Below are 25,024 nucleotides of genomic sequence, written 5' to 3' on the forward strand. Positions count from 1 at the left end.
CTGTGGATTCATTTCACAGTCATGTTTCTTAGTACTATTTAGATTTTCTCCCTGTAATCCAAGTAAAACAACATTTTCTTGGGTAAATCCCTCGATCCCAAATGGATTCTTATTCACTTTGTTTGCTACACGGGATACAACCCAATGTAGCTCAACACACTACATAATATAGAAAGACACGTGCTTTCTTAGGCTGCTGGGCCATAGAAGGTTCACGCTGCACGCTGCATGCTGCACGCTACACGTTCACGTGAAGAACCGGACCCTGGGCCATTAAACTTCATGCTTGGATGTTCACGTGTTGCGTCTGTTCTACTTTGACCGAGTAACCAACAATATGGACTCTTCGGATGACGACGATTGCCTCATTCTGCTTTTACTGAGACAGAGGAAGAGAAAAAGGAACAGAATTTGGAGCCAAGAACACTTCCTTCTGAGAGAAACCCGTGGTGAATTTCACCGAACATTCTATAATCTGCTTGACAATCCCGATGAAGAACTATTTTTCAATTATACCATTCAATTATATTTTTTCTGAAGTTTTCCCCTGAAAGCATAGCGTTATCTCCCTAGACCCGTTCTGATTGGCTGGCGCGGCGGTGACCGCATGCATTGACTGGAATTTCCGTCTTCACGCCTAGAAAAAAGTGTGCATGTTCATTTCACGCTTCACGCGTGAAGTGTGCAGCGTGCAACGTGAACGCCGTTCTATGGCCCAGAGCAAGTCATGCTACGTTTGTCCACTTTTCTTTACACGCGTGTAGCGTGCAGCATGCAGCGTGAACCTTCTATGGCCCAGCAGCCTTACACATCCTTTGACCATGTTCGCCTACAAATGTCTCCATCTCGATGTCATTTTCACGAAAGTTTAAAGCGTTGGCACATTTGTTTTTCGGTGTGCGCTTCCATTAAAACAAACTCATTGTGTCTTGTGCTTACGATTTCACTTGAGAGAGAAACCAAACATGGAAAAATAAACTGAGAAATCCCTGGATTCATTTCATTTATTTTATGTAGTATTTTCACCAACTGTGCCCATCAAGTCTCCAAACAAGAACCTATAGCACTCTCAGAAAATAAAGTACATTACTGTCCCTTTAGAGGTACCATGGCTTGTCACTGGGGCAGTACCCTCTACGATACTTATTTGTACCCTTTAATACTGCTTGGGAACGTACATGAACCTTTTTGACCCTACAAAAGGTACATAGCTACCTTGAGGTCCAATAAATAATACCCTAGAGGGTACATTAGTACAGATTGTACCCTGGGGGACAGAAATGGACTTATTTCTGACAGTGAGAGAACTTTATGTGATGGGAAAGCCCCAAACAGACACATGCACACACCATTCTGGATTGGGATTTGTTGCCAAGCCATGGGGACTCACACTGCTCAGTAGAGAGGTAAAAATGTATCATCATCATCATACAATACGCCAAAAACTTCACGAGGTAGCATATGAATCTGCATACCTGGTGTCTGAAAACTCCAGGCTGATCACATTGAGCACTCGGTCTCGGTTGGGGCTATTATAGTACTCTACAAAATCCCCAAGTTTCATCTTCAGGTCCGCCTGACGTATCACATCAATCACATCGATTTCTTTATCGCTTCCTTCAACAAGACAAAGCACACCAGCAACATTTCATGAAACGTCCATATAGCTTGTCTGACATCAATGAATAACACTGGACTGGATGAGGCAAAATACCAATGCAGTGCTCAACATCGGACACAGAGAAAGATGCAGGAGGCAGGCTCATGCCCAACCCATCCCTCCTCAAGACCAGGACGGGAACACTGAAGGAGCGCTCTTCCAGGAAGTCCACTGTGAGCTGGGCTCCTGTCGGCTTCAGCAGGACCTCATCAGCGCTAAAACAGAAAATAAAAGAAAATGTTTACCACTGCTCATTTCATGCGACTTTTGTTTGGATAGCCTCCTGATATCATTTTAACCACATTTACACTTTCAATCAAATGCATTGCTTTGAAGGCAACACATTTACACCGACTGGCCATGTTAATTAGGGGTGTGCAAAAATATCGATACGGCGATATATCGCAATACTTTGTCTTCCAATTCAATATCGATACTCAATTTGAATATCGATATTTTTTCAAATAATAAAATCATGTTTCAGACGGGGCGGCACGGTGGTGTAGTGGTTAGCGCTATCACCTCACAGCAAGAAGGTCCTGGGTTCGAGCCCCGGGGCCGGCGAGGGCCTTTCTGTGCGGAGTTTGCATGTTCTCCCCGTGTCCGCGTGGGTTTCCTCCGGGTGCTCCGGTTTCCCCCACAGTCCAAAGACATGCAGGTTAGGTTAGGTTAACTGGTGACTCTAAATTGAGCGTAGGTGTGAATGTGAGTGTGAATGGTTGTCTGTGTCTATGTGTCAGCCCTGTGATGACCTGGCGACTTGTCCAGGGTGTACCCCGCCTTTCGCCCGTAGTCAGCTGGGATAGGCTCCAGCTTGCCTGCGACCCTGTAGAAGGATAAAGCGGCTAGAGATAATGAGATGAGATGAGAGATGTTTCAGACGGGTTGTAAATCCAGTACGACTTCCGCACCTCCGCTCCGCGAGGTGTCGCTGTGCCGCTACCTCACTGCAAGGCACTCTTCGTCTTCTCTTTTTTCCCCCGGCGGTTGCAGTGAGGAAAAAAAAACAGGCAAGCATGGCTGTTAACATAAACCTAGAGACGCCGCCGAACTTTAAGGCAGATGTTTGGAGGCACTTTGGATTCCAAAGGAAAGGAGGAAAAAAAAAAAAAAAAAACCAGTGAGCCAGACAAAGAGAAGGCACTTTGCAAAACCTGTTTCGCTCCAATTAAATTAAGATGCTCCAATTAAGATGCCCACTGCACTTTTCAATGTGTTTCAGACAGTGTGTTGTTCCTGCAAAATAAGCACAAGTTAAATGTTCTCCGGTATATGTTCTCAAGTTTACAAAGAACAAATTGATATTAGTGTTAGCACTGAAATGTATGTGCAGTCTGCAGTGCAAGTTTTAAGTTTTCATAAAACAATTTGATTCTGCTTGTTAAGCAGCACTGATGTGTCCATGCTTACAGAAAAGTTGAGAATACGAGCACAGAAATGGGGAATTTTCTGTATGTTGTAGTGAAGCAACTCTTGGTTTTGCCAGCAGTGGAATAGAGACAAATATATGTCTGGCAAGAGTGTGTAGTTATGTATGTGAAATGTAATTTTACAGTGGTCAATAAATTCTGATTTTCTTCAGTGACAGATATTGTGATGTGGTTGAAATTTCTTGCAATATATCAATTATCGCAGAATCGCTGTACCGTGATATTATCGCTATCGTGGGCAAAATATCGCCATAGTATCGTATCGTGAGGTATCTGGTGATACCCAGCCCTAATGTTAATAGAAACCTGTTCTTGATTCTAAGATTCCTGTTTTTGGCTGGCAGGAGTAGAACTCAATGCGATCTTCTGCTGTTGTATGCTGAGATGCTTTTCTGCTCACCACAGTTGTAAAGAGTGATTATACGAGTTACAGTATCCTTCCTGGCAGCTCAAACCGATCTGTCCATTCTCCTCTGACTTCTCTTATCAACAAGACATTTCCACCCACAGAACTGTCACTAGGGCTGTAACGATACACCCAACTCACGATTCGATTCGTATCGCGATTTTTGACCCACGATTCGATACGCCCACGATTTTTTAAAAAATGTTTTTTTAAAGTAGTAAATTTGACTTATTAACATTTACTTACTTACATTAACTATTTAATAACAAATAATTCAGACCACTGCAGAGAATGAGTAATATGTATGCAAAAATGAACAAATGTATATCCAAAGATTGTTTTATTTCTCAAAATAATACTGTTGAGCCGGAAGCTCTGTTTTTTTTTTGGTTCTGAAAAAGTCATTTTTCCAAATCGTGTAAATCCGTTAAGATTTTTTTTGGGGGGTGGCTCTCTCACTGTCTCACTCTCATAGGGCCAATGATTTTCTGTGATCGCGGAAAACAGATGGAAATTACAGAATTTTTATGGTGAAACATTGCTCGCGTGTCAAAATGTAACTGCCGCAGAAGGCTTCCGCCCAAGCAGACATGCCTTCAGTGTTGCCAGATATTGCTAACGTTTTCCACCCCAAAATATGTTCAAAACCAGCCAAAAAGCACCTAAACCTGCCCAATCTGGCAACACTGCATGCCTTTCCGGTCAAGTGATTGGCTTGTGGCACACCTAGCCAGCCAATGAGCTGCTTGTTTACAGATTCGCTCCCCGCGTCGCAACCAGAATGGCAACCGCTTAAAAGAAATGAATGCTCTGCCAGTGGCGAGTGTGGACGTTGCGTGACTCGCAGAAGATTGTCGCAGGTCGGCGAAAAAACGACTTACTAATAGATATAAAAAGATAAAATTAATTTAAGTAAGTTTAAAATGTAATTTAAATAAAAAGTAAAGTATTCATAAATTGAAGTTTGGAAGCGCCTCTGTTTTTGGGCTGAGGAGAAGTTTGAAAGGGTGTACCGCGATTCTGCCTTCTTGTATCGCGATACGGATCGTGGCTCTGCGTATCGCGATTTCGATTTCGATACGCATATCGTTACAGCCCTAACTGTCACTCACTCAATGTTTTGTTTTTCCACACCATTCGGTCCATGTACACTCTAGAGACTGTTGTATATGAAAACCCCAGTAGATCAGCAGTTTCTGAAATACTCAAAGCAGTCCATCTGGCTCAAACCAACACCCATGCCACACTGAAAGTCACAGAGATCACAAATTTTCCCCAATCTGATGTTTGAACTGAATATTAACCCAAGCTCGATTTATATCTGCATGAGTTTATGCATTGTGCTGCTGTCAAGGGATCGGCTGATTAGGTAACTGCATAAAACAGCAGGTGGATGGGTGTACCTAATAAAGTGTAAATACGATATTAAATATGATTCTTCGCATCATATGCAAATCAACTCTTTGATAACTGTTATTCCCTGATACGCTATACAAAATTGTATTTATGAAAATGTGCTCTCAAAACAAAAGTACTGTGATCCATTTCTGCTCTTAGAACACATTTCAGTAACTAAGCTTTCCACGTGCAAAAGCCATTTGGCGAATTGAAAATTGTTTTGCATTGTTACGATGCTATTGTGCAGCGAGAAAAGAGAGAGGAACGCTGAGCTATAGCTCTATTTGCCAACACAATGCTCACACTATATTCAATATAGCTTTACTTTATTTAGAATTATATAACTATATGAACATCTGATAAACGTTTGCTAGTAAAAACTAAACTTAATTTCACAGGTGGTATGTGGTGGGTGGGGTTTAATATATACGGCATTACACCATTGCATGAAGACATTAAGTTTATTTTTGAGCGGTGAACATATTCACGAGTGAGCAAAGCGAAAAAGTGAAAATATTTTTCAATACAAGATGATAAACTTCATATCTTCGCATCATCGTGCAATGCTCTTTATATTATATCGACACATCCACCCCCCCCCAAAAAAAACCTCAAGTTAATCTAAAGAATTTTAATTTTGAACCAGTTCGCCATTTTAACAACATGCATCTAGTCAGCAGGAAAACACTGGGAGTGACGTCATCAGAGTAAAATATCAAGAATTATTATCCATACAGGACACTTTTTCCATGGAATAAAAACATGTATTCTATTCCCTTCTAGCGGGTTTCATTCATTTGGTTTGACAGCACGCAATATAGTTCACATATTGCTTATCCTACGTGTATTATGTCACTCTACCCAAAAGAGAATGAGCAATGAATATGGTTTATGATATTGCATGGTTGTCAAGACAACACGATGTCACACGTCGGAACTGATGCGAATATTCAATGAGAAAGTTTTCTGCGGTGCATGCACAGAACCATTTCTCTGTTCGCCGGGAAAAAGAAAGACATGCTGAACACCCGAAAGGTGACCAAAACTTCATTAGATATTCTTCACACATATTTACAAGAGAAAAGCATATCAACAAACATCGAAAAACTGTAAGAGAGAGCAATAGCTGAAATATTGTCAAAGTTCTACTTGATGGTGAGGAAAAGTGACGGAGACTTGAATTACACTGGATCAGAATTAGCATTGGATTTTGCTAAGTAGGCCCCCTGTTATTAACTTGTAAAATCTAATATATAGATTTAGGCACTGCCTAGAAGTGGAGCTCCCATCTGTTTCTGGGCTGTAGAATTTTCTTACATCATAGCCAGTCTCTTTTGTTTTATTTCTTTACTGGCTAACACTGGCCACTAGGCGGTGGGTATGACTGGTAATTACTAACACTGGCCACTAGGCGGTGTGTATGAGTGGTGGTACACGGACAAACCACAAAAAAAAAAAAAAAATCAACTCGATGGGTTTACCATTTTTTCTTAGGTATGGTGCTCCACTCGCGCGGGCCGATGTGGGAACTCTGCTATAATTGTTCCATTGAATGTGAGATTCATCTTCGACTTGTTCATTATCATGCTAGCTGAATGGAATACATCTGATATACGACTCAACGCCAGCCAATATTATTTAGATACGTCACTCAGATCTGCAATGTGTTTTGTACGAAAAATGCGAGCTTTTCAACACGAGAAGAAACTTCATATCTTCAAGCCAACGTGTGAAGCTCTTTTTATTATATATAGACAAACAAAAAGTGAGTGGTGTATTTCCCAGTAAAACACTCGTGTCCAAATATATATACACACACACACGTGTGCATATACACACACACACACACACACACACACATATATATATATCTCATCTCATTATCTCTAGCCGCTTTATCCTGTTCTACAGGGTCGCAGGCAAGCTGGAGCCTATCCCAGCTGACTACGGGCGAAAGGCAGGGTACACCCTGGACAAGTCGCCAGGTCATCACAGGGCTGACACATAGACACAGACAACCATTCACACTCACATTCACACCTACGGTCAATTTAGAGTCACCAGTTAACCTAACCTGCATGTCTTTGGACTGTGGGGGAAACCGGAGCACCCGGAGGAAACCCACGCGGATACGGGGAGAACATGCAAACTCCGCACAGAAAGGCCCTCGCCGGCCACGGGGCTTGAACACACACACACATATATTAGTGCTGTCAAAAATGTCGCGTTATTAACGCGTTAACTTGACTCAATTTTAACGGCGATAATTTTTTTTATCACGAGATTAACGCTCTGTGACATGATGCCACGCCCCGCACAGCCAGAGTCCTCTGCCCTCCCCCGAAGAGCCACGGTGCTCGGCTTAGGTTTCGTTTTCCCATCGGCGGCTCCAGCCCCACTTTGCAGTGGCTGTGACAAGACGTTTTATGCTCTGCAATAAAAAAAAAAAAAGGCATTGGTACAACCAGTGTTCGAACTATGCCGATATTTTCGGGGGGGGGTCCCTTATATTCCCTTGGGGAGGTGCTTGTGCTTGTCTCAGAGCGCGGCTCTCCATCACGCGCTCGCTTCGGATATGCAAATGCTTCCCGTTACACACGATTGCTATGTCAATAAACATCATTTTGCCAATATTTTAGAGACCCCCCAACATTTCCCAAATCATGTTTTCAAGGGATCTCATGTCTGTTTCAGGGGATCTCGGATCCCCCGTGTACCCCCGTAGTTCGAACGGTGAGCAAGCCCATTCACTTTTTTATGCTGATAAGAGAATTACAATGGTTTTTCATGTGACAAAAATGTGCGATTAAATTGCGATTAATCGCGAGTTAACTATGACAGTCGCGACATTAATCGCGATTAAATATTTTAAATCGCTTGACAGCACTAAAATATATATATACACACACACACACACACACACGTGTGGTGGGCCGTTATCGGCGTTAACGTGCTGCGATAATGCGAGACTCTTATCGGGCGATATAAAAAAATATCGCTGTTAATCTATTCTCAAAGTTGGGCTGGGAGCTGGGTCTATACTAAGCAAACTATGATGACTTTCAGCTTGATATTTTAGCGCGGATGTATACCTAGCCGAATTGCACTGTAGGGGGCGAGAACGAGTTTTCGAACCTGTATGCTACTGTGAATTACCCGAACTACCACAACGAACGTGACGTGCTAACATGGATGCGGCTACGAAGCCACCGGGTTTGCTTCAAGGAAAATTCATTTTTAAGAAGCTTCCCAATGGAGACATCGACAAGACTAAGGTTGTTTGCACCTTATGCAATGCGGAATTAGTTTACTGTAGGAGTTCTACCAGTCTCAAGTACCACCTAAACGCAAAGCATCCCTTAGCTAATGCTGCTGATGCCGGGTCAAGCACTGAAACGCCGGGGAAGAGTTGCCATCAAACTACTTTGTTTGAGTGCAACCGAGGCAAGCCCGTCAGCGCAGCTCTATCAGACAAGCTAACTAATCTTCTCGCTCAGTGGATTGCCACTAGCTGCCGGCCCATCAGCGTGGTTGAGGATGATGGGCTCGAGCTTGTTCTCCAGGTGGCCACAGGTGACCCATCTTACAAACTACCTGCGAGGCGAACTATCATTAGGAGAATACACGACCAGTACGCCGCAGAGAAAGCCGCAAAGGATAAGATGGTAGAGGCGAGGTGTGTAGCACTGACCGGGGACCATTGGACATCTGTCAACAACGATAACTACCTCGGCGTTACTGTGCACCTCATCGATGCTAGCTGGGAATTTCACTCCTTCGCTTTAGGTAGGCTACGTTATGTCATTTTAAATTACACAATTTAAAATTACTTAGCATGTAATTACCACGACATCACGAATTACCAACACGTTATGTTTGCTTCTTGATGATTGCTAATTGTTTACTACTAGTAATGAACTTATTCTGATCTACTTTGTTAGGTGTGATGAAAACAGAGGAGCGTCACTTTGCAGAAGCGTGTGCTAGGCAGTTTCTCGACGTCGCTAATCAGTGGGGGATAGCTGACAAAATCTGCACTATTGTAATAGACAGCGCTCCTAATATGGTGGCAGCAGGGAGGATACTGCCATTCGAGCATTTCCTGTGTGTTGCCCAAGCTGTGAACAAGCTGGTCGGCCTGAGTGACTGGTGGAAGGAGGAGAAGTAGAGCTTGGACTGATTGACACAAAGCTACTGACTGTAAACAGTTCATCAAGCCCTCTTACCGTATGTAGGCTTATGGTTCAGAATTCATGTTTAGCTGAATAAACAGGTCATCACGCCCTCTTACTGTATGTAGGCTAAGGCTTACAGTTGAAATTTTCATGTGAACTGAATAAAGTTTGTTAACACAAGTACATCTTATTGAACAAGATTTTTTCATCACCAAGTATCAAAGTATAACAGCTTTCTCAAGCAGTCAGTGATGCATTTTGGAAACAGGAGATGAGCCCCTGGTTTAATGCGCCCCCTATCTTAAGAAACCTCTTCTCAAGGACTTACTTTTAGTCATTACTTAGGTAGCGCACATATTCTGAATGAGCCATTTTAATCTAGATTAATTTCAAAATTTCAGTGAGATTAATCTAGATTAAAAAAATTAATCTATGCCCACCACTAACATGTGTGTGTATATCAATCAATCAATCAATCAATCAATCAATCAATCAATCAATCATCGGCGGACACTCGTGGTCAAGTATGTCTGTCCTCCTTCATGGTCCTTATGGGTCTTCAGATGGGCAAAGAGGCCAATCCTGGATCCACATACTTTGGGGCAATGTGGGCATGGGCGGGCAGGGGTAGTTATGGGTTTTGGTGGAACCTTATTGGTGGAGGTGATCCCTTTCTTCCGTTTGCGCTTCTGCTCTGCAGCACTGTGGAGATCACTGTTGTATTATGCAGCCCCCTCTCGAACCGCTCATCTCCAGGCAGGCCTGTCCTTCACTGTCGTCTCCCAGGTGTTAAGGGGTATATGGCACTTCTTGATGTTGTCTTTAATGTTGTCTTTGTACCTTTTCTTTTGGCCTCCTGGAGCACGTTTCCCTTGGACAAGCTGTGAGTACAGGACTTGTTTGGGTAGCCGATAGTCTTGCATTCGGATGACATGGCCAGTCCATCTGAGCTGGTGTTGTGCAATGATGGCTGTGATGGTAAGGATGCCAGCCTCCTCTAGGATGCTGGTATTTGTTCGGCGATCCTCCCAGGTTATCCTGAGGATTCTCCGGAGGTATCTTTGATGGAAGGCTTTGAGTGCTCTCAGGTGTCTACTATATGTGGTCCAGGCTTCTGACCCATACAGGAGAGTGGGGAGCAGTACCGCTTTGTAGACTAGGATTTTGGTCTTTGACTGGAGATCACGGTTTTCAAACACCCTTTCCTTTAGTCTTGAGTATGCCACACTGGTGCAACTAAGGCGGTGGTGTATCTCTTCATCAATGGTGGCTTTAGATGACAGAAGGCTGCCAAGATACGGGAAGTGGTCCACATTTTCCAACCTGGTATTTTCAATAAAGATGTTTGGGGGAGTGATGCTGTCAGGTGGTGGCTGGTCGAGGATTTGAGGTCTTTTTGATGTTTATGGCCAGACCAAGCTGTTTGTATGCTTTAGCAAAAGCAGTCAAGGTGCACTGTAGGTCCTCTTCTGAGAGGGCTACAATAGCATTATCATCTGCATACTGCAGCTCTGTGATGGATACGGTGGTGGTTTGACCTTTGGCCCTGAATCTGTTGATGTTTAGAAGTCCTTCAGTCCTGTACATAATTTTGACTCCCTGTGGCAGCTGGTTCCCTGTAAGATGGAGGATGCTGGCAATGAAGATGGAGAACAGTGATGGTGCAATAACACATCCCTGTTTAACTCCTGTGTCAACCCAGAATGGTTCGGTTTCATCTCCAAAGCCAGTCAATACAGTGGCAGACAGGTCATGTAGCAGCCTCAAGACTCGGATGTACTTATCAGGGCAGACAATTTTTGCCAGGACCAGCCATAGAGCTTGGCGTTTAACAGAATCAAAGGCTTTAGTGAGGTCCATGAAGGCCATGTATAGAGGTTGATTCTGTTCTCAGCACTTTTCTTGCAGCTGACGAGCAACAAAGATCATATCCATGGTGCCTCTGTTTGGACGGAATCCGCTCTGTGACTCAGGAAGACTGCTTTCTGACAGGGGGGTCGAGTCTGTTGGCCAACACCCTGGCTAATGCCTTCCCTACGGTGGAAAGGAGGGAAATGCCTCGACAGTTCCCACATTCTGTCTTGTCACCCTTCTTGAAGAGGGAGATGACTATGGCATCCCTCACCTGTGCGGGTATTTCCTCTTTTTCCCATATTTTGACAAGCAGGGTGTGGATGTGTTCAAGAAGGACAGGCCCGCCTTCTTTCAGAACCTCAGCTGGGATACCATCAGGCCCAGGAGCCTTGTTGTTTTTCATCTTCCTGATGGCGTCCTGTACCTCTCCCAAACTGGGTAGTTCTCCCATACTTTCAATGATGGGCAGTTGGTCCAGGGCCTCAAAGTCAGGGGTAGTGTCCCTGTTCAGAAGCTCTTCATAGTGCTCCTTCCACCTATGTGTTATAGCCTCTTTATCCTTCATCAGGGAGAGCCCATCCTTAGAGCGAAGGGGGGGGGGTCAGGCAATGATGGCTAGGTCCATATATGGCTCTTGTGGCTTCGAAAAAGCCTCTGGTGTCTCCAGAGTCAGCAAGCTGTTGGATTTCCAGGGCTTTTTGTGTCCACCACCGATTCTTTGTGTTCACCACTGATTTCACAGCTGCTTTAGCATGGGCTTCTCTTTTAACATTGCAGTTGATGTCATTCTGCCAGGTGATGAAAGTTTTCTGCTTGATGTTGATAAGCCGCTGGATTTCGGTATCATTCTCATCATACCAGTCTTGATGTTTCCACGTCTTCTGACCAGGGATGGTTTTGCAGGAGTTCATGATGGTGGAAGAGAGGGTATCCCAATGTTTTTCAATATCCAAGGGGTACTGATCTGGCAAGTCTGCACTCATGGCTGCCTGCAGCTGTTGTTGATAGGCTGTTTCTCCCAGTCGCTCGATGCTGAACCTTCGTCGAGGCTATCCTTTTTGGTGCCTCCTTTTCCGCATCAGACGGATAGACATGGTGGAGCGAATGAGGTGGTGATCAGGCCAGCATTCATCAGCACTGGTCATTGCTTTCGTGCTGAGTACATCTCGACGGTTCTGGGAGTGGACAATGACATAGTCAATGAGATGCCAGCATTTTGAGCAGGGATGCATCCAAGACGTTTTGAACTTGTTCTTTTGACGAAAAAGGGTGTTGGTGATGACCAGGTCATATTCGGAGCACTTGTTTAAAAGCATTAAGCCATTGGAGTTAGTGTTTCCAACACCTTCTCTCCCCAGAGTGCCTCTCCATAATTTCATGGTTTTGCCCAACTCTGGCATTAAAGTCTCCAAGAAGGATTAGTTTGTCTTCCTTGGGGACTTTGGATAGAATCGTGTCCAGGTCAGCATAGAAGGCCTCCTTTACATCCTGCTGCGCATTGAGTGTTGGGGCGTAAGCGCTAATAACAGTGGCCATCTGGCTGCTAGAAAGCATCAGGCGTAAAGTCATTAAGCGCTTGCTGATGCCTACAGGAAGTTCATGGAGCTGGTTGACGAGGTTGTTCTTAATGGCAAAACCCACACCATGGATTTGCGGCTCATCAACAGGCTTCCCTTTCCAGAAGAAAGTATAGCCCCCTTTTTCCTCCTTCAGCTGCCCTTCATCAGCCAGGTGGGTTTCAGAGAGAGCTGCGATGTCAATTCGGAATCTTTTTAGTTCCCTGGAGATGATGGCTGTTCGTCTCTCAGGCCGATCACTGGCTTGGTTGTCTGTGAGGGTTCGCACATTCCAGGTTCCAAAATGAAATTTGTGTTTCTGACCGCATGGTGGTGACCCCTCTGGATGCGGTAGTCCAGACAGGGTAATAAGAGGCAGGCTATGTTTAGGGTACCTTTTCTAACCCTCTCCCCTCTTGGGGTGAGCAGAGCGGATCCTAAAAAGGGCTGCTCAGTCATGGGTGCAGCTACCGAAAAGCTCTTTCTGCCTATCCAAGAGCTTAGCGATCTTCTTGCACCCACCGCCTGTGTGCCGGGTTGTGGCTAGGGGCTGCCAGACTACACAATCCTGCCCCGTCACCACTTCCCGATCGCCACAGAGCTTTGTATCCAGGATGTGAAATGGAATGGGTTTCCTTTTGGAAGGATGCCTGTGCGTGGCATCTTTTAACGTGGGGAGACTGATGCGCCTGCAGCCACCACACGGTCCTTGGCAGAGAGAGGCCTGGATCCAGTGGCATGGAGTCCAAGACAACTGGAGGTCACCCTCTGTTGCAGCCTTCATCCGCCTTCTCAGCCGTTGTGGTATGTCTCCCTGTTGCCATCTTTCGCCTGGTCCGCCGTTGAGGTCTTTGCTATTTACCCATAGCTGGGACAGGGGTTGACGGGCAGCAGGGCATGTCCACTCTGTAGTGGGCCTGCATGCCGCGTCTCTGGGGCCCCCTGCTACTCCGAGATCCCGTACAACTTTGCCTGGAACCGCAGGGAACCAGTTACCGTGTGTGGCCACGAGGAGGCGTGTACGAGTCTTGGCAATGGAGAGGCTATGTACCGACAGAGGAGACTTACGCACTCGGCTCCTCTTTTCGCCCCCCGAAAGAGGTGGCTAGCCGGCGGCGGTAGCTGAAAGCAGAGAGCAGCAAGCAGAAGCAACATGCACTAACCGCAGGCACTATTTCTACTCCAACACTACTGCACTGACGCATCACATGCCCTGTGGCAGTACACACACACACACACACACACACACACACACACACAACTAGTGCATCTCAAAAAATTAGAATACCACGAAAAAGTTCCTTTTTTTCTATAATTTAATTCAAAAAAGGTAAACTTTCATATATTCTATATTCATTACATGTAAAGTGAAATATTTAAAGCCTTTTTTGTTTTAATTTTGATGATTATGGCTTATAGCTCATGAAAATCAGAAATCCAGTATCTCAAATTATTAGAATATTCCCTAAGGTCAATCAAAAAAAGGATTTACAATACAGAAATGTCCAACTTCTGAAAAGTATATTCATTTATACACTCAATACTTGGTTGGGGCTCCTTTACCATGAATTACTGTATCAATGCGGTGTGGCATGGAGATGATCAGTCTGTGGCACTGCTGAGGTGTTATTGAAGCCCAGGCTGCTTTGATCGCGGCCTTCAGCGTAGCTGTATTTTTGGGTCGGGTGTTTCTCATCTTCCTCTTGACAATACCCCATAGATTCTCTATGGCAGGGGTGTCAAACCTGATCCATAAAGGGCCGTGTGGCTGCAGGTTTTCATTCCAGCCATGCAGCAGCACCCTGATTTGGCTTATTCAATCAACTGACACACCCACCCTTTAATCAAGGGTGGGTGTGGCTGCAAGTATTTGACTGTGTGAAGACAGTTCAGTTGATTGAATGAGCCAAGTCAGGTGTGCTGCTGCATGGCTGGAATGAAAACCTGCAGCCACACGGCCCTTTATGGATCAGGTTTGACACCCCTGCTCTATGGGGTTCAGGTCAGGCAAGTTGGCTGGCCAAACACACACAGTAATATCATGGTCAGCAAACCATTTGGTAGTAGTTTTAGCACTGTGGGTAGGTGCTAAGTCCTGCTGGAAAAGGAAATCAGCATCTCCAAAAAGCTCGTCAGCAGGTGGAAGCATGAAGTGCTCTAAAATCTCCTGGTAGATGGCTGTGTTGACTTTGGACTTGATAAAATACAGTAGACCAACACCAGTAGATGACATGGCACCCCAAATCATCACAGACTATGGAAACTTCACACTGGGCTTCAAACACCTTGGATTCTGTGCCTCTCCACTCTTCCTCCAGACTCTAGAACCATGATTTCCAAATTAAATGCAAAATGTACTTTCATCTGAAAAGAGGACTTTGGACCACTGAGCAACAGTCCATTTCTTTCTCTCCTTAGCCCAGATAAGACACTTCTGACATTGTCTCTGGCTCAGGAGTGGCTTGATATTAGGAATGCGAAAGTTGTATCCCCTTTCTTGAAGATGTCTGTTCGTGATGGGTCTTGATACACTGACACCAGCCTCAGTCCACTCCTTGTGAAGCTCTCCCAAGTTCTTGAATCAACTTTTCTTGACAATCCTCTCAAGACTGCGGCCATCCCTGTTGCTTGTGCACCTTTTCCAGCCACCCTTTTCAGCAATGACCTTTTGTGGCTTACCCTCCTTGTGGAGGGCATCAGTGATCATCTTCTGGACAACAGTCAAGTCAGCAGTCTTCCCCATGATTGTGGTTGTTTGTACTGAACTAGACCGAGAGATACACTGTGTTCATACTGTTTTATTCAAACTCGAAATGAAATATTCTAATATTTTGAGATGTTTTTTTTTAATGTTTTTGTACTGTATGCCATACTGATTAAAATTAAAATAGAAAAATGCTTGAAACATTTTAGTTTATGTGTAATGAGTCTGTAATATATAACATTTTCATTTTCTTAAATAACTGATGGAAAATATTGAACTTTTCACAATATTTAATTTTTGAGATGCACTTATTTTATATATATATATATATATATATATATATATATATATATATATATATATATATATATACACACATACATACACACATAGAGAAGTATTACATTTTGAATATTAGAATCAAAAAAGGATAATAATCCCAACAAGACAAATCAATAATAAGAATTGATTCTAATTTGTTCAGTCGTTCTTAAAATTCAACTTGTTCCGGGATTCCAGACAAGCGATACACACACACGATTCCAAAAAAGTTGGGACAAAGTACAAATTGTAAATAAAAATGGAATGCAATGATGTGGGAGTTTCAAAATTCCACATTTTATTCAGAATAGAACATAGATGACATATCAAATGTTTAAACTGAGAAAATGTATCATTTAAAGAGAAAAATTAGGTGATTTTAAATTTCATGACAACAACACATCTCAAAAAAGTTGGGACAAGGCCATGTTTCCCACTGTGAGACATCCCCTTTTCTCTTCACAACAGTCTGTAAACGTCTGGGGACTGAGGAGACAAGTTGCTCAAGTTTAGGGATAGGAACGTTAACCCATTCTTGTCTAATGTAGGATTCTAGTTGCTCAACTGTCTTAGGTCTTTTTTGTCGTATCTTCCGTTTTATGATGCGCCAAATGTTTTCTATGGGTGAAAGATCTGGACTGCAGGCTGGCCAGTTCAGTACCCGGACCCTTCTTCTACGCAGCCATGATGCTGTAATTGATGCAGTATGTGGTTTGGCATTGTCATGTTGGAAAATGCAAAGTCTTCCCTGAAAGAGACGTCGTCTGGATGGGAGCATATGTCACTCTAGAACCTGGATATACCTTTCAGCACTGATGGTGTCTTTCCAGATGTGCAAGCTGCCCATGCCCCACACACTAATGCAACCCCATACCATCAGAGATGCAGGCTTCTGAACTGAGCGCCGATAACAACTTGGGTCGTCCTTCTCCTCTTTAGTCCGAATGACACAGCGTCCCTGATTTCCATAAAGAACTTCAAATTTTGATTCGTCTGACCACAGAACAGTTTTCCACTTTGCCACAGTCCATTTTAAATGAGCCTTGGCCCAGAGAAGACGTCTGCGCTTCTGAATCATGTTTCGATACAGCTTCTTCTTTGAACTATAGACAGGGTTTCTGCAGGCTTGAACAAGTTCAATTTAAGACTTTTTAAGACCTTTTTAAGACCATAACAGGTTAAATTTAAGACTTATGCCGCACAAAAAAATAAAGAAAAATTGGGAGAGCCTGAATTACTTTCAAAATAACAAAATTTATTATCAATCACCAATGAACTCATTACATCCTGAGGGTGCGCTCTTGGATTAATGAGGAACAGAAACATAACATGAAGTGGAACGTTATGGCATTAGATCATTGACAAACCGACTAAAATGGGGTTGTGGGGTGGGGGGTCAGAGAGGGAGAAAGGGATGTTAGGAAAGGGTTTGAAAAAGTTTGAAAGCCACTGCATTACACTAGATCATTAACAAACTGATTAAATCGAGAGAGAGAGAACTACATTGCCGCAGCGGAACGTTTGGGCAATGTTCGAATCGGGAAACATGGCCTGAAAAAGCTCCCCAATCTTGTCATTGCTTTTATATGAGTGATGCATTGTCACTGTGTTTAAAATCCACAACACTTCGGCTTTTAAAGTTGTAGTGGAGTCAAAGACATCCCGCAAATCACTTGAGGATGAGGCATTCGGTTCCGTGCGGTTTGTGTTTTGTAACGTGACAGTTCGCACAGAGTTAGCTGATACACCGTCTCGAGATGTGCTTGGACCTGACAACGGTAAACAAAATTGAGTGATGGCATGTGATTGTTGCAGACTTTTATGGGCAGCCTGTTGCTTCTCCGCTTTCGTGTGCGATTCCAGTGCCTTTACACCCAGGGTGCCAAGTTTGAGTGTTCTTTTGCACAACGTGCAGTACGCCTCAAACGGATTGTTTGGTACACGTTTTAACCAGTCTACGAAATCATTGTGTTCAAGCCAGCAGTCGTTAAACTTGCATTTGCCCATTTTGCTACACACTGTAACAGTCTCCCTCGCTTCTTTTAGGCTCTACTGTCTAAATGGGTGCGTACCATGCCCTGTGCATCACCATGCCAACCGGGCTAGACGCCAGATTCCACTGTGTCTCATTTGTAGTTTGCAGCGTAGCCTACTGACACTAAATAGGCCTAGCCTATATGACTAATTATGAATATCACCAATGCATTTAACAAAAAAAAAAAAAAAGCGTATGGGGTAAATGGACGTAAGGATTTGAGACTTCAAAAAATTACATTTAAGACCTACAATGCAAAATATGCTCGTATTTTAGACTTTTTAAGGCCTTAAATTAGGATTATCAAATTTTAGACTTTTTAAGACTCCGTGGAAACCCTGTAGAGAGTTTTAGCTGGCAACGGCGGATGGCACGGTGAATTGTGTTCACAGATAATGTTCTCTGGAAATATTCCTGAGCCCATTTTGTGATTTCCAATACAGAAGCATGCCTGTATGTGATGCAGTGCCGTCTAAGGGCCCGAAGATCACGGGCACCCAGTATGGTTTTCCGGCGTTGACCCTTACGCGCAGAGATTCTTCCAGATTCTCTGAATCTTTTGATGATGATATGCACTGTAGATGATGATATGTTCAAACTCTTTGCAATTTTACACTGTCGAACTCCTTTCTGATATTGCTCCACTATTTGTCGGCGCAGAATTAGGGGGATTGGTGATCCTCTTCCCATCTTTACTTCTGACAGCCGCTGCCACTCCAAGATGCTCTTTTTATACCCAGTCATGTTAATGACCTATTGCCAATTGACCTAATGAGTTGCAATTTGGGCCTCCAGCTGTTCCTTTTTTGTACCTTTAACTTTTCCAGCCTTATTGCCCCTGTCCCAACTTTTTTTTTTTCTCTCCCCCTATTTGAACTTCTACTTCATTTTATTATTTTATTTCTACTATTGTTTAATTCTTATTATATTTCTTCCCATTTATTTTATGTAATTTTATTCTCTATTGTTTACTGTTTTGCTTTTACTTCTGTAAAGCACATTGAACTACCACTGTGTATGAAATGTGCTATATAAATAAACTTGCCTTTGAGATGTGTTGCTGTCATTAAATTTCAAATGAGCCAATTTTGGCATGAAATTTCAAAATGTCTCACTTTCAACATTTGATATGTTGTCTATGTTCTATTGTGAAAACAATATCAGTTTTTGAGATTTGTAAATTATTGCATTCCGTTTTTATTTACAATTTGTACTTTGTCCCAACTTTTTTGGAATTGGGGTTTTATATTATATATATAAAAACACACACACACACACACACACACACACACACGTGTGTAAAATATATATATATATATATATATATATATATTTTTTTTTTTTACACACACACAACATATATATTACACACATATCATCTAAATTGTCCCCAGTCTGATCGACTTTAATATTTTAAGAGTACAATATCTGTAATTCTAAATTTAGAACCCAGAAATAAGCGATCACTTCACTCCTTCCACTCATTGTGATGAAATGTGAGATTTTTAGTTTGTCCATTTTCTGCTGACTAATCAATAGCTTCATGTTATGTGCAAGGGTAATGGCAGGCACCATCTGCACACAATGCCCCGAGGTGTTCACACATCCAAAGATACGACCTTAGACCAAAGTCAGGTAGCCGTAAGCCAGCATAATTATACAAACATTCATCCATTTTGAAAATAGGTACATTTGCATTCTCAAGATTGATGATAAGGACACAATCAAACAAAAATTACCTGGGAAAAGTACGGCTGCGTAACTCACGAACAAACTGAGCACTCCCAGTCTTCACAGGTCGCCCTGACTCTCTCCTGCCTCCTGAAGCATCAGTCTGCTTCGAACCCCCACGCCGCTTACGCACTCCAAGAAGAACAGGAATGAATTAGGAAGAAGGAATGCTTTTTTCTTATAGCCAATGGCTTCATTTGATGCTAATATTAGGAAAATGGATGGTAATAGATTATGAGTTACACAAAGAAAATGGGGAAGGAGAATTGAAGTACTTACTGACAGAGGGTCCATGTGTCACTTGACAGTTAGGGCAATGATACAGGTCAATATCTGCTGCTTTATCTTCTTCCACTCCGACACAGCTTTAACCAAAACAATACTACTGTAAGACGCTCTTAATCCAGACGGACATATAGAATAGAATATCTTTGTCATTGTAACATGTACAACGAAACTGGAGTGCAATCCTCATCAGTGTAAAACAAACTAATAAAAGGATTTAAATTAAGCTAAAACTTAATCTATATAAAAATTATAAAAAACAGTCAAACTCACAGAAACAACAGTAAACTAAAACTAATATTTAAAAAAAAACCTAAAACTTAAAAACACTAAAAATTATAAAAACAAACAGTCAAACACACACACAACTACATTCAACCGGAAACATTGCACAAATCCCTGACTGTACAGTATAATAAGTATAATATCTGATGAGGTTTAAAGCACTAAACAGAAGATGTCACCAACCTTCCATGAAACCAGTCCTGACAAACATCACACTCGATCATGAAACGTGTGACATCGTACGGAAGTCGGCACAAGCAATACACTGGAACGGAGGCCATGCTGAAGATGTGGACAGACTATTTCAGCACCAGAGGCCTTAAACTTGATGTTTCCAGGAGTGGCACTTCAGCGTACCTTGTTCAATATCCCACCTCACTCACTCACTCACTCAGTCTGTATTCCTGTACACGACAAGGTGTGATGCAAATGAAGGCAGATCACAAAGCTGGACTTCCGTCACCACTTTAGATAAACTCAGCACCCGGTACATGCCACTATTTAGCACCTGCAGAGACAGAAACGAAACAATATTAAGATTATAGCTATACTAACAGGTTGCACTGCATATGATTCAATCACTTCCACTTATCCTACACCTACAATCACAGTGTGCAGCAGGAACCTAAACACTGAGCTCATCAACTGTTTGCTTCAGTTCAAGACTCACTGAATCTGATGAGAACAGGAATGTTAAAAACTTATTAGAGACGTCGTTTTGCGCGTTTGAAGCTTGATGGAAGCTTTGCAGCTTTTCTATTTCATTTCAACGAATAAGTTGTACAAATGGACTGTATGGACTCCTGTCCATGTGCTGCTAGGTCGCAGTCAGCTATGTGTTGTTCATTGATAACTGAATTTTAACAGGACCACGCGTGTGATGGTAACTATCAATAGAACAATTAAAATCTGCAAGAACAAATAATTAACAAACAAAACAGGAGTGCACCAAGTCGATAGGCATTTATATTAGAAACAGGTGTTTACCTACAAATAGACCAAAGTAGCTAACCAGCTTACGCTAGCTGGAACCTTAAACTGTAAACAATAAATACAGGGAACCCAGCTAGCAAACATTTTAGCCGCTCGCTAGTAATAATATACTAACTATACGGTCTATATATTCACATGAATTTCAATGGTACATCTAAATCAGGTTTAAATGTGCAGTTTAATACTTAAAACACTTTTCTGGTTAGCTAACTACTTACTGCGAAAGAACTGACATGGCTAATGACATGACATAGCGTAGCATAGCGGGCTAATATCACGCACTGATGTACCGTAAGCTGTTAATTAGCCGCGCTGGCTAACTTTATGGTTCATATTAAAGTTAGCTGTGTAACTTTTGAACTAAAACTAATAAAATAGCACACTTTGTGTGACTGATATATTTCGGTTCAAAATAAGATAAGCAAGAAAACGTGTCGTGGAGCAGAGCGGCAGGGTTTTGCAAAAGACAAAGCGCGTACGTAGAAGGCGCATTCAGTGTCGCGTCTTACCGAGTGTGGAGTATCGCTGGTGGCCGAGGCCTGAGAGCGTCATGCCGGTTCGAGTCCGTAGGAAAAAGCGAGGCGCCGCAAGGCCTAGTTTACAAATATTACAATGCTTTCCATTTGTAATATTTACATTTTTGGTTCGTTAGAAATGGAGTATTGTTAATAATTAAAGCAAAACTGCAGCAAAATGTAATACACGAAGTGTAGAAACAACAATTATACCCTGTTTGTTACATAAACATTAGCGGTAGAGAGTCATCCATGTCAACAGTGTCCGAGCAGCGACCGCTGTCTGTAGTAGAAGGAACAATCTGGGTTTAGCTTCATTTCGGATTAACGGGCCCGGTTTGGTCTCCATCTCTGACTGCACGGCTTTAATAACACCAGCGTTCTTTTGGACCATCTTTCACAGAACATTTTACATTTAAGTCAGTCAGAAGTTCCACGCCACGCTATAACATTTATTAAGCTTCAGTGAGGATTTATTTATAAAGTCTTGTTTTGTATTTATTTATTTATTTATAAATATTTATAAACGCTATAACATTTATTAAGCTTCAGTGAGGATTTATTTATAAAGTCTTGTTTTATATATTCACAGTAACAGACATTTTCAGGAAGGGTGCACAAACTTTTGCATGCCCCTCTCTCTCTCTCTCTCTCTCTATATATATATATCTCATCTCATCTCATTATCTCTAGCCACTTTATCCTGTTCTACAGGGTCGCAGGCAAGCTGGAGCCTATCCCAGCTGACTACGGGCGAAGGGCGGGGTACACCCTGGACAAGTCGCCAGGTCATCACAGGGCTGACACATAGACACAGACAACCACTCACACTCACATTCACACCTACGGTCAATTTAGAGTCACCAGTTAACCTAACCTGCATGTCTTTGGACTGTGGGGGAAACCGGAGCACCCGGAGGAAACCCACGCGGACACGGGGAGAACATGCAAACTCCGCACAGAAAGGCCCTCGCCGGCCACGGGGCTCGAACCCAGGACCTTCTTGCTGTGAGGCGACAGCGCTAACCACTACACCACCGTGCCGCCCCCTCCCTCTCTCTCTCTATATATATATATATATAGAGAGAGAGAGAGAGTGGCATGCCAAAGTTTGTGCACCCTTGCTGAAAATGTCTGTTACTGTGAATAGTTAAGTGAGCAGAAGATGAACTGATCACCAAAAGGCATAAAGGTAAAGATCAGACATTTCTTTTCAGCATTTTATGCAAGATTTGTGTATTATTTTAGTTTTGTACAATTAGAGAGTGAAAAAAGAAATGGAACGCCATGCGAAACTTTGAGCGCCCTAATACATTTGACTTTTACCAAGGTTCCAGACCTTAATTAGCTTATTGAGCTGTCGCTTGTTCAAATTCTTCGTTAGGAAAGGTCAGATGATGTAGATTTGGGCGGCACGGTGGTGTAGTGGTTAGCACGGTCGCCTCACAGCAAGAAGGTTCCCGGTTCGAACCCAGCGGCCAGCGAGGGCCTTTCTGTGTGGAGTTTGCATGTTCTCCCCGTGTCTGCGTGGGTTTCCTCCACAGTCCAAAGACATGCAGTTAGGTTGATGTGAGGCGGCCTTGGGCTGAGGTGCCCTTGAGCGAGGTACCTGACCCCTGAATGCTCCCCGGGCGCTCTGGTGTGGCTGCCCACTGCTCTGAGTGTGTGCGTGTGTTCACTGCTTCAGATGGGTTAAATGCAGAGGATGAATTTCACTGTGCTTGAAGTGTGCATGTGACGAATAAAGGTTTCTTCTATTTCAAAGCTGTATAAATTCTCTGACTCCTCAAACTTGTCCCTAAAATCAACAGCCATGGGCTCAGCAACTCTTTCGCGTAAATAATTGATGCTCACAAAGCAGGAGAAGGCTACAAGAACGTAGCAAAGTGTTTTCAGGTAGCTGTTTCCTCAGATCATAATGTTATTAAGAAATGGCAGTTAACAGAAACAGTGGAGATCAAGGTGAGGTCTGGAAGATGAAGAAAACTTTCTGAAAGAACTGTTCGTTGGATTGCTAGAAAGGCAAATAAAAAACCCCTGTTTGACTGCAAAAGACCTTGAGAAAGATTTAGCAGACCCTGGAGTGGTGGTGCACTGTTCTACTATGTAGCGACACCTGAACAAATATGACCTTCATGAGAGAGTCGTCAGAAGAAAACAGTTCCTGCGTCCTAGCCACAAAATTCAGCGTCTGAAGTTTGCAAATGAACATCTAAGCAAGCCTGATGCATTTTGGAAACAAGTCCTGTGGACTGATGAAATCAGAATAGAAATTTTTGGCCACAATGTGCAAAGGTATGTTTGGAGAGAAAAGGGTGCCAAATTCTAGGAAAAGAACACCTCTCCAACTCTGAAGCATGGGTGTGGATCGATCATGCTTTGGGGTTGTGTTGCAGCCAGTGGCACAGGGCACATTTCATTGGTCGAGGGAAGCATGGATTCAAATAAATACCAGCAAACTCTGGAAGCAAACATCACACCATCTATAAAAAAGTTGAAGTTAAAAAGAGGACGGGTCCTACAATAAGACGGTGATCCAAAACACACCTCAGAATCTACAATGGAATACCTCAAGAGGCACAAGCTGAAGGTTTTGCCCTGGCCCTCACAGTCCCCTGACCTAAACGTCATTGAAAATCTGTGGATAGATAAAAAAAAAAACAGTGCATGCAAGACAGCCCAAGAAGCTGGAAGCCTTTTGCAAGGACGAATGCGTAAAAATCCCTCAGGTAAGAACTGAAAGATTATTAGCTGGCTACAAAAAGTGTTTACAAGCTGTGATACTTGCCAAAGGGGGTGTTACTACAGTGGTGCTTGAAAGTTTGTGAACCCTTTAGAATTTTCTATATTTCTGCATAAACATGACCTAAAACATCATCAGATTTTCACACAAGTCCTAAAAGTAGATAAACAGAACCCAGTTAAACAAATGAGACAAAAATATTATACTCGGTCATTTATTTACTGAGGAAAATGATCCAATATTACATATCTGTGAGTGGCAAAAGTATGTGAACCTCTAGGATTAGGAGTTAATTTGAAGGTGAAATTAGAGTCAGGTGTTTTCAATCAATGGGATGACAATCAGGTGCGAGTGGGCACTCTGTTTTATTTAAAGAACAGGGATCTATCAAAGTCTGATCTTCACAACACATGTTTGTGGAAGTGTATCATGGCACAAACAAAGGAGATTTCTGAGGACCTCAGAAAAAGCGTTGTTGATGCTCATCAGGCTGCAAAAGGTTACAAAACCATCTCTAAAGAGTTTGGACTCCACCAAGCCACAGTCAGACAGATTGTGTACAAATGGAGGAAATTCAAGACCATTGTTACCCTCCCCAGGAGTGGTCAACCAACAAAGATCACTCCAAGAGCAAGGCACATAATAGTCAGCGGGGTCACAAAGGACCCCAGGGTAACTTCTAAGCAACTGAAGGCCTCTCTCACATTGGCTAATGTTAATGTTCATGAGTCCACCCTTAGATGGCACTGCATCACATACAGGCATGCTTCTGTATTGGAAATCACAAAATGGGCTCAGGAATATTTCCAGAGAACATTATCTGTGAACACAATTCACCGTGCCATCCGCTGTTGCCAGCTAAAACTCTATAGTTCAAAGAAGAAGCCATATCTAAACATGATCCAGAAGCGCAGACGTCTTCTCTGGGCCAAG

At 42.9% G+C, this 25,024-nt stretch overlaps 1 protein-coding gene across 2 annotated transcripts in view; it reads right to left on the minus strand.

Moving 5' to 3' along the window:
- Positions 1–21,629, minus strand: part of phf8 (PHD finger protein 8) — a 33,745-nt gene extending 12,116 nt beyond the window's left edge. Inside the window, exons 1-6 of one of the 2 annotated variants that reach the window (XM_060938452.1) lie at positions 21,343–21,629; positions 20,024–20,348; positions 19,550–19,635; positions 19,279–19,402; positions 1,715–1,875; positions 1,476–1,617 (exon numbers count right to left, since the gene is read on the minus strand). In XM_060938452.1, coding sequence (XP_060794435.1) covers positions 1,476–1,617; positions 1,715–1,875; positions 19,279–19,402; positions 19,550–19,635; positions 20,024–20,121 — 611 coding nt within the window. In that variant the 5' untranslated portion in view covers positions 20,122–20,348; positions 21,343–21,629. The remainder of the gene's footprint in view (positions 1–1,475; positions 1,618–1,714; positions 1,876–19,278; positions 19,403–19,549; positions 19,636–20,023; positions 20,349–21,342) is intronic. The other variant, XM_060938453.1, reaches the window with a different exon arrangement.
- Positions 21,630–25,024: the final 3,395 nt, after the last annotated feature.

The sequence above is a fragment of the Neoarius graeffei genome, chromosome 13, assembly GCF_027579695.1.
Source record: "Neoarius graeffei isolate fNeoGra1 chromosome 13, fNeoGra1.pri, whole genome shotgun sequence".
Lineage (NCBI taxonomy): Eukaryota > Metazoa > Chordata > Actinopteri > Siluriformes > Ariidae > Neoarius > Neoarius graeffei.